The 9,807-nt window shown below is 45.1% G+C and overlaps 4 protein-coding genes across 4 annotated transcripts; 2 read left to right on the top strand and 2 right to left on the bottom strand.

Moving 5' to 3' along the window:
- Positions 1–114: 114 nt before the first annotated feature.
- Positions 115–4,594, top strand: VTP01DRAFT_10395 (uncharacterized protein; the record flags this gene model as incomplete). Its single annotated transcript, XM_069378752.1, has 21 exons — positions 115–241; positions 312–469; positions 537–568; positions 626–738; positions 796–890; positions 955–1,016; positions 1,075–1,330; positions 1,387–1,598; positions 1,656–1,867; positions 1,926–1,994; positions 2,052–2,209; positions 2,267–2,306; positions 2,358–2,432; positions 2,494–2,568; positions 2,629–3,058; positions 3,123–3,315; positions 3,374–3,536; positions 3,592–3,638; positions 3,701–4,218; positions 4,286–4,404; positions 4,464–4,594. The coding sequence occupies 21 exons, from the start codon at positions 115–117 to the stop codon at positions 4,592–4,594; spliced, it is 3,285 nt and encodes a 1,094-aa protein (XP_069239820.1).
- A 341-nt stretch (positions 4,595–4,935) lies between these two features.
- On the bottom strand, positions 4,936–6,446 carry VTP01DRAFT_10396 (uncharacterized protein; the record flags this gene model as incomplete). Its single annotated transcript, XM_069378753.1, has 7 exons — positions 4,936–5,363; positions 5,427–5,594; positions 5,700–5,803; positions 5,858–5,935; positions 6,007–6,101; positions 6,170–6,233; positions 6,304–6,446. 7 exons carry the CDS (start codon positions 6,444–6,446, stop codon positions 4,936–4,938), a joined length of 1,080 nt encoding a protein of 359 aa, XP_069239821.1.
- Positions 6,447–7,176: 730 nt separating this feature from the next.
- VTP01DRAFT_10397 (uncharacterized protein) lies at positions 7,177–7,917 on the top strand (the record flags this gene model as incomplete). Its single annotated transcript, XM_069378754.1, has 1 exon — positions 7,177–7,917. The coding sequence occupies one exon, from the start codon at positions 7,177–7,179 to the stop codon at positions 7,915–7,917; it is 741 nt and encodes a 246-aa protein (XP_069239822.1).
- A 97-nt stretch (positions 7,918–8,014) lies between these two features.
- VTP01DRAFT_10398 (uncharacterized protein) lies at positions 8,015–9,688 on the bottom strand (the record flags this gene model as incomplete). Its single annotated transcript, XM_069378755.1, has 4 exons — positions 8,015–8,240; positions 8,302–9,173; positions 9,256–9,396; positions 9,449–9,688. 4 exons carry the CDS (start codon positions 9,686–9,688, stop codon positions 8,015–8,017), a joined length of 1,479 nt encoding a protein of 492 aa, XP_069239823.1.
- Positions 9,689–9,807: the final 119 nt, after the last annotated feature.

A 9,807-nucleotide genomic window follows, 5' to 3' on the forward strand; every position in this document is an offset into this window, starting at 1 on the left:
CTGCCTCTGTCTTTTCCTTTCCTTTCTTGCATATAACTGGTCAGCAGATATTATACTACCATCCCTAAGCTCTGTTTGCACCCAACGCTTTAACGTAGCAGCAGAACGCGAGTTATGTCTGACGATTCAAGATCGCGTGGGTTTATACCACCACCCCCCTCGTTCTCGACCGCCCCAGACTTGAGCGCAAGCATACGTCCTCCACCAGCACCTTCATTTTCGAGCGCTCCCGATGTTCGAGGTAGAGAGAAACATTTACTATCAAAAGTGGGGTAAAGCGACGAGGACTGACACACATACTGCGCCTGCAGATTCGTATCGGGATGATTCCGAAAGCGATCGTGAACAGCGAAGAAGAAAGAAGCATAAACGAGATCGATCGAGAGAACGCCGGCGATCGTCCCGTTCTCCAACGTCCAGGAGACGCAGGAGTCGATCACCTAGCAAGCGACATCGACGATCGCGCGAGGTTAGTTAGCAAAGAAACGTAATGTTTCTTTTTTGGAAAGGAGAATTTACTCAATGAGCGTATCCAGGAACGAAGTGCACGGTCACCTACACGCCTAACGTAAGACTCTGAAGGGGTTGACAAAGAAGTTTATATACTGATATAAAAGCCGTGCAGTGATAAGCTTGATACGGGTCTTATTCTTGTGATAGACAAATATGGAGACTACGATAACTTAAAATATGGCGAGAATAGTGCCTCCAGCATACCAACGTATCATCGATCCGGAGGTATGTATAGCTACTTTTGCGCTTGCAGTGATCGCGTGGTAGCTAATTGGGAGACAGGCGGTCGCGTGCTCGGTCTTCCTTCAAGATACAGAATTGACACTAGTACATCTAAAACAAGCAAGTCGCTTTTGCTAACGACAAGGAAACAACGAGTAAGTTCGGAAACGCAGTATATAATAGAATATGTAAGCTTACATGGAACAATGCTATGTCCAGAAAATGCTGCGGTACATGGATCCAGACTATGCTGTCATGGAGAGCGATCGAGCCCTCAAAAGGTGACAAGACAAACGAGATGATAGTAGGATCTGGCTACTGACACGATGTCAAATCCAGGATAAAGATAAAACCAAATAAAACGGAGGAAGAACCTGTTGGACGGCTCTTTATACCCCTGGATGTTCCCGGTAAAAAAGGCTCTCTGGAGGAAGAGGTTATATCTAGTGGAGTGGATTATCGCAGCATTGAAGGACCAAAGGTCAAGAAAGAAGAAGAAGATCTCTACGAAGAACAGAGCGATGAGGAAGGAGGCGAGAGCTTCGACGAATATGTCCGAAGGCGTAAAATCGAATACGAAAAGCAATTATCAGAGGTAAGCAAGGGCTATCTATCGCCACAAATGTACTTTATATTGACCGGTTGAGCTAGGATTCAAGTAATCCGCAGCTGTGGCTAGACTACATTGCATTCCAAGACGAAAGCGCTCAGGGCTTGGATATTGCCGGGCAGAGCCGTTTCAAAGCAAACAAGGGCAGCCTCAACGAAGTCAAAATGAGCATGTTCCAAAAGGCACTTGAAGCCAATCCAGACAGCGAGGATTTGCTGCTTGCATACTTGAAACTGGGCTCGGAGACATGGGAGTAAGTGTATGCAGCAAACGTAAAGCTTTTTGCCACAATGCTCACGGTGGTTTACAGTACCTTGACTTTGCTGCGCGAATGGGACACGGCTTTGAAGAAACGGCCTGAATCAATCAGGCTCTGGGCTGAATATATCAATTTGAGACAGACGAATTTCGCCAGTTTCACGTTTACTCAATGTCTCAAGGTGTTTGAGGATTGTATCAATACATTGAACAAGGTGGCTCGGAGGTTACAAATGAAGCGCAAAGCTGCATATAATTACCAAGGCAAGTTCATATCTTGTCAAAGAAAATAATATTGATACTAAATGCATTACATTCATAGCTCGCGAGGAAATAGAATCTGTCATGGTCTATGTACTTTTACGTGCATGTCTATTTATGAAGCAATCTGGTAAGTTTTACACAGTAGATATCAATAGAATTAGGAACATATACTGAACTACTCTAGGCTACCACGAGCGAGCATTCGGAACCCTGCAGGCTCAAGTTGAATTCAGTTTATACCGTCCGCAAGTTTTTGAAGTGTCTACAGAAATTTCCTTTGAGGACATGGTTGCAGAATTTGATGAATTTTGGGACAGTGAAGTACCGAGATTTGGTGAAAAGGTATGTAATTGCTTTGTACATCGAACCTTGTATTTTAACTAAGTCAACGTATCGTAGGATGCAAAAGGCTGGAGAGAGTTCTACAAGCGAAAATTAGGCAAGTCTGAATTGCGCACGTCATAGATTGTTTGCTAACTTTTTTGGGTAGATGAGATACCATCGAATGAAGACGTAAATCAATCATCAATGTCTGTTGATGATGAAAACGACGAAGATGATATTAGTAAGTTTGAAAATGATATCAAAGATAAAGTAATTGATATATTGAATGCATAAACTTGTAGTCTTGGGCCTGCGTGACTGGGTGCGAATCGAGGAGACGAGTGAGAGAGCTAGACGGTTACCACTCAGAATAAGCAGTAAGTTTAAATTCCTTCTTATCTTGGATGGATTTGAGACTGACAAGCAAGCATTTGTAGCCCTGGACCCTGAACTTGTCGACAATGACCCCTTTTTGGTGACTTTATCTGACGATTTGCACGGATTCCTTTTCAGTATAACAACAAAAGAAGCTCGTCAGAGCCTTATCTATAGCATCTTCGTATTTCTCGGTTTGCCCTTTACGCCACCTGGAGTCGGCACGAATACACACTTTTGCATCGACACTTTTACACACAACAATATTAATCTCGAGCACTTTTGGCCCACAGACCATCAAGTTCCGCGTTTGATAACGTACATTGATGGAGTTCCGATGGAGCCTGAACATAACGCGGTTGATGACAAGCCATACAACTTTCCTCCATCCTATCCAGTTGGTCTTACAGAATTATTTGCACGGCCGGGGCAATGGTTCAGCTGTCTGCCAGCCGAGCCTCTAGATTGCAGCGCTGATGCTGATTTTTGCAGGTACGTTACTGGATGCATGCGAATGATACATATGTGAGTTGGATGGCTAACATGTATCCGATAGGAATGCATTCGAACAATTGCTGAGGAGAGACTGGGATGATCACTTGGCACTCTGTTACCTAGCACTAGAATCGAAACTATCTTACAAAGGAGCCAAAAATCTTGCTAAAAGGCTTTTGAGTGACCAGAGGATGAACATTACGCTGTGGAATGCGTACGCACAGATGGAAAAGAGCCATGGTCACATTGAAGAGGTAAAGACGATATCACTATAACATATAATTGGATTAATTTGCTAACACTGTTCCTCAGGCTCGCAAAGTATACAGAACAGTTTTAGCCACATATCGCACATTCCCTGATCCAGGTCAAATTTCTGAAATCTGTCACATGGCAGCCGTCCTTGAACTAGAACAGAATTGCCGCGAAGACGCACTCAAAATTTTAATATCCATTAGCGACAGTAAGCCCTACGGTAAGTGCACAAATATGCATACGTCCAAAATATCGTACTTAGTCGATCTTGGTAGATCCTTCCCAACCTGTCACCAATACGCAGATATTGAAAGCGATAAAGGTAAGTAATCAGAGAAAATAATGCCTTGACATTGACACGTTTAGTAATACTGTGTTTCCTAGTACTATGAACAAAAGACAGCTCAGCTATCTCTACTAGCTATGTCTGACCTGGAGTCGAAAGGCGCTTTTCACGTTACCGAGTGTCTGGCCATGCTCCAATATCTGACTCAAGATGTAGCTGCAGCGTGCAAAGTGTACGACGGTGCACTGGAATATATTCGCGAGCGGCAAGCAGAGCGCGGCTTTGAAAGCGAACAATTGTGGGTTTCCAAAATCTGCTTCTTGTATCGACATGCGGTGAGCGGTCAAGCAATCCATCGAACGAGCGAGATGCGGAGTATATTGGAGAAAGCATTGTCGCTATTCCCCAATAATACCATTTTCATTGGTATTTACGTGTGGAACGAGTCCAGATTACGGATAATGAATCGAGTCCGTACCATGTTTGCAAGATCGCTGCACGAACATCCAAATATTATCTTGTATCTATCGGGCTTGTACGGCGAACTTCATCGCAGTCGGCCGTATGATGTCAACCAGGTTCGCTCTCTATTCGAGTCTGCTATTGAAGAAGCCAGGTAAAAAACAATACATGAATTTCTGGGGGGAAAAATTCATGCAAAAGATACTGATAGGATAACGTAGCACTCGCTCATCTGTGTTGCTTTGGAAACTGTACATTGAGCACGAAGCCAGAAGAGGAGATACGGAGAGAACCAAGCGTCTGTTTTACAGATCTTTGCAAGCATGTCCTTGGTCCAAAGGTGAGCGTTTAAAAAAATACATATTCCCCCCTTTTGACTAATTAACAACGCAAATCAAGAACTTTGTCTGCTTGGTATACGACTATTGACAAGATACTTGTCCGAAAAGGAGCGCCATGAAATTGTTAGCTTGATGATGGAAAAGGAGATACGATTACGAAAAGAGGTCCCAGAAGCACTTCTTTTGTAAACATTGAACAATTTTTTTATCGACAGAATATATATCCAACGGTAAATTATGAAAAAGCAGGGGAAAATGGTGCAGGAAGGTTAAAAAGAAAAAATATATCGGACCTGAGGTGGAATGAGTCTATGGATTCGGGTCGGAAAGGGATGGATGTTATGATAGAAGCCAGGATAGAGAGGGGAGAGTGCGTGTGTGAGAAAGATGTACTAGCAACGAGCAGAAGAGTTCCCATTAAAAAAAAAAGATGTGAAACAGTGTAGCGATATGCGAATAAGGAAGAAAGGTAAAAAACGGAATTACAGGGAATACAAAGCAATTTTTCAACAAGAGATGGATGGAAGCCATTAAAGCTTCTGCTGCTGCTGATGTTTTTCTGATCCAAAGTTATGCAGGATGGCTTCGTAGCAGAAGAACATGATGGCGGCATTCGGAACGACTCTCATCAAGTGAGCTGTCATGCCACCATACAACGCCGCCATGCCTTCCTCCTTGGCCACTAGTCTCAAGCACTGCCAGAGACCAGTGTACTTGCGAACACCGTTCTCAGCCGGCTGTCGTAAACGCGTACGGATGACTTCATGCGGATACGTGATGCATGCCGCCACCAGCTTGGCTACCGCTGCCGCTCCAATGTTACCAACCCATCCTTGCAAGCTTTTACCGCCAACGACGATGGACGAAGATTGTGCACTATCGAGCATATCTTTCGGCACTGCCCACTTACGCTTTAGGTTTTCGTAAATAACCCACTGGATCGTTCCTTCGGCGACGCCTGATATACGATACCGTCAATTTAAAACTTGTCATTAAGCAAAATTTCACAAATAACACATACCCAGGTAGGACGCGCTCATGCCTTTGTATAAGCCTTTGATACCTTCCTCTCTTAGAATATGCAACGTGCAATCCAGGCTGTTTGCATATCTTTGCAAAGATCTTCCTTGCAGCTGGAGTCGTGTCTTTACCACCCAAATCGGGTTTGTCGCTGTTGCTGTAACTATGCCTAAATTTATTCCGCGCGCATTGTTTTTTTTAGCATCACCGCCAACACTGGTTGCTGACTTTTTTCTCTCCTCACTCTCTCTCTCCCTCTCTCTGCGTCGCGTACCTGCTGTAGCAGCTGATATCAAGTGTACTCCTGCGGTTTCTTTGCCGTTATTCAATTCGGTGTATAGTTTCTTGCCATTGCCGTACGTGTAGAAATTAATGGACCTAGTGCATGCCTGTCAGCAAAACGTTTCTTTCGTTTGTTTTATTAACATTTACCTGGCAGGTATTACGCCGACCAAGTTGGGACCGAGCCCTTTAAAATATCCGCGGACGCCTTCTACTTGTTTTATCCGACTATGTGGGCCAGTCAGTTTTAGTTTCAGATATACTGTCTCTTTTCATGCAACAACCATGTATATACGTACACTAGCAAACGTCCGGTTTCAATAAAGTGACCTAGCAACGTAGGTGTTCGTTGAACGACGGCGGTGTGGCCTCGTGTCTGCTGATAAAAGGTAGACTACAACGAAAGAAAGTTAAGACTGCTGCTGCGTGAAACCGATAAGGCTGCTATCAAAAGACGCTTACCTGCAGACGAGTCTTTACAACGTCCAAAGGTGAAGTACATATCGCTCCTGCAAGACCGCCAACGCTAGAGAAAGAGTGTGTCAACTGCAAGATCTACTAGAGATCAACAATAATGAGAGAGAAAGAGGCATTACCCTCCGGCGACGAAGTGAACGTAGGAACGGTTGTCCTTAAATAGCCTAGAGTTGGCAACGGCGTTTGTGGCGGTTGCTCGCTGATCGATCGGCGAAGGGAAACCCTGCTGCGTCGTCGTCGTCGTAGCAGTGACTGTAGACATTCCAAGGGGTGGGTTGTTGTATTCAAGGAATGAAAGAAATTTTTGAAACCGAGCTGTCAAACCAGGCGGCATTTTTGGGCTCGCTCTGCCCGCCAGCTTCTGGTTGGTCGACGACCACTGATTGCTGTGTGTGCACAGCATAGTCAGATAAACATTCATTGTGATAATTACAGACGCAAATTATTTGATCTATCGTTCACAAATAACAAGCAGTATTGCTACGAGGCCAATATTTGCTGGAATACTGTCAGGAATGAATCACTCTAATTATATTAAATACCATCATTATATCGCGCAATAAACAATGAAATTTACATTATTTGCTGATTGATCCTTTTATATTACGACAGGGTTCATATCTTGCAGTTACAGGTGCCCATTTGTAAGGTATAGCACCGTTATGAGCGTAGCACTGCACAGAGCACTGTTTGGTATACATTGCAATCGAATATTAACCAATGTACCATCATCCTTCAATAGGACACGGTAAAGGAGTATCGAGCATTTTCAATTGTAAACGCAATAAAAACAAATTAAGTTTTGGTAAATCAATCTTTGAGCTTTGCTGCCACTAATTATCCATTTGGTGCATATCACACTAGTAGATGGCTGTGATGCAACCAACGCGTCTGTCGTCGGCGTCTAATTGCAATTTTCCGTCATTTTCCCGCATGGGTGCCCGAGTAGGACGTGTATTGTTGCTGCTTTTCACCGAGCATATGCAATAATAATGACAAAGACTTTTGTATTTCCAACCACGGACGCGCTCTCCGGCGCCTTGAACGATTTCGTCGCGCAGAGCTCAAAGGCAGCCATTGCCGATCACGGCGCGTTCACTGTCGCCGTTTCCGGCGGCTCGCTCCCCAAGTTGCTCTCCAAAGATCTCGCACAGAACATGCAGGTCGACTTTTCAAAGTGGCACGTCTTTTGGGCTGACGAGCGCTGTGTTCCGCTCGACCACGAAGACTCCAACTATCTTTTGCTGAAAAAGGAGCTTCTGGACAAGGTCTCCATCCCCGCCGAGAATATCCACACCATCAACCCTAGCTTTGGAAAGGATGCCGCCAAGGCTGCTGAGGAATACCAAGAACAGCTCAAATCTTACTTTAAGGACTTGCCTTCTTTTGACCTCGTTCTGCTTGGCATGGGCCCCGATGGTCACTGCTGCTCCCTGTTCCCTGGACACCCATTGTTGAACGAGTTTGAAAAGTGGGTCGCGCCCATCACTGACTCGCCCAAGCCGCCTCCGGAGCGTATCACATTGACGTACCCTGTCCTCAACAATGCAAAGGCCGTCGCTTTCGTAACTGCAGGCGAGGGTAAGCAAGACATGCTGCACAGCATCCTCGAACAGCCTGAACTCCAGCTACCGTGCCAACGCGTCCAGCCACGCAACAATGCTCCCGTCTACTGGTTCGTTGACAACGCTGCTGCTGGCAAGCTTAAGAGCGAAACCAAGAGCAAGTATTAAACGGTTCAAATAAAGGAGTAAACGCATCCTGGCTTTTTCTCTATATTTGTATTATGTGAACGGTATTTACACAGCATGCTGGTAATATGATGACTTATTATTGCTTTCTGAATCTCCAATCTGCCGGCCTTGAGCGACGGTCGGGAATACACAGTCTCTTCAAGGCTTCCTTGCTATCCTGGTCCTCTATCTGGATACACTTGTCGTATAAAGGCTTGAGTTCACTGAGCTTGAACCGCTGCATGGTTGCTGTTGCTGCTTCCCTGCTGCTCTTGGGGAAGTATGTCTGCAGAAGCTTTATCGCATTCTTTACGTCGTTGCCACTGGAAAGAAGAAAAGTCAGAGATTCTGTGTACGGCGGCGTCGTCAGAAACTCATACTCACCGTCCCAAAGTATTGGCCATGCTGCGAAGCATAGTTCGCTGATGCGCTAACGTCCACTCCTCTCTGCGCTGGCACGCAGTCCGTTCGTCTTGTATCCGCTTGCGTTCAACTATACTGTCATCCGGATTGTCGGGAAAGCGAGCAGATCGAGACTCCAAAAATTCTTGGTAATCCTCCCAAACCTTCCACGCTAGCGTGGAATCCCGAGTATCGTAAGCGTATCGAAGCATATGCGAGAATGTTTTCGGAAGATGTTCCACGTTGTATTTTGCAAATTCGTGATCGTAAATTAAAAGACACTCTGTTGACCGCTTTTGCGTAATGTGGACATCCAAGTACGCTGTGATCAGTTCGCTGGAAACGTCGCATAGTTTGTTGGATATGATGTAGTTGTAGACATGCTTCGCTTCCTCCACGACCTGCGAGCGGCGAACAGGTAGAATCGGCAAGAACAGAGAATGCTCAACAAGCGTTGCTGCTGCTTCATCTTTTACAGTTGCTGTCATTTTTTGAGTAGATGGTGGATTGTAGTTTGCGTAGCATGAGAATAAGGTAATAAATGTGTGCTCGTCAGGGGATATCATGGAATCAGACTGCTGTTGCTGATGGGCATGCATGGTTTGAACAATTTCTCGCGCTCGCTTCAGTTCTCTTTTTCTGGCACAAGCACTCAGCAAGATATTGTACGTGATCCGATCTGGCTCAAAGTTGTACACCGTGTGCATCTGTTCAAACAAGTCGAATGCTGTTTCGTAGTAATCAGGCCGTTTTGCACACGCGCTGATAAGTGCGTTGAATGTGACATCCGTCGGGTGCAGCCCGTTTCCTGTCATATCTTCGAACATGTTGAGAGCGCGCTCGACTTCTCCTCGCTGTAAATGTTTCTTGTCAGTTCACACACACACACACACACACACACATCTCTTTGATACGTTTCATTTTATCATTCCTTACCTTGGCGCATGCTTGGATCATCATTGTGAAAGCTACTTCGTCGGGCTGATGATATGATAACCGCATCGCGTCAAATAAATCCCATGCTCTGTCGATTTCGCCGTTCTTGATGCAACCGGCTATCAGTGTCGAAAATATAATCTGACACAGGTCTGTTAGTATTCTTTCAGTGAATAGTGATATATGATTTTACCTGATCAGGTATCAGATCAGATTTTTTCAGTTGTTCAAAGATGACAAATGCCTCGCTCAATCTCGAGTGCTGCACGAATGCTTTGATGAGGATACCATATGTGTACAGGTCTGGCTGGAGACCGAGCTGCTTGATACGCTTGTAAGCTGCCAATGCTCCGTCGACATCGTGTGCATTTGCGTAAGCATCCACAACATGGTTGTATGCTCGAAGACTAGGTTCTACGCCGTTTTCTTGCATAAGTTCCAGCACGCGTTCTGCTTCCCGCGGTCGTCGAGCAAGAGCCTAATCCATCATTGGTTTTTTTTAGCAATCGGTTACCGCGCTGTTAATTGGAATCTCAATCTCTCTCTCTCTCT

This window comes from Rhizomucor pusillus, assembly GCF_041956525.1.
Source record: "Rhizomucor pusillus strain CBS 183.67 unplaced genomic scaffold VTP01scaffold_8, whole genome shotgun sequence".
NCBI lineage: Eukaryota > Fungi > Mucoromycota > Mucoromycetes > Mucorales > Lichtheimiaceae > Rhizomucor > Rhizomucor pusillus.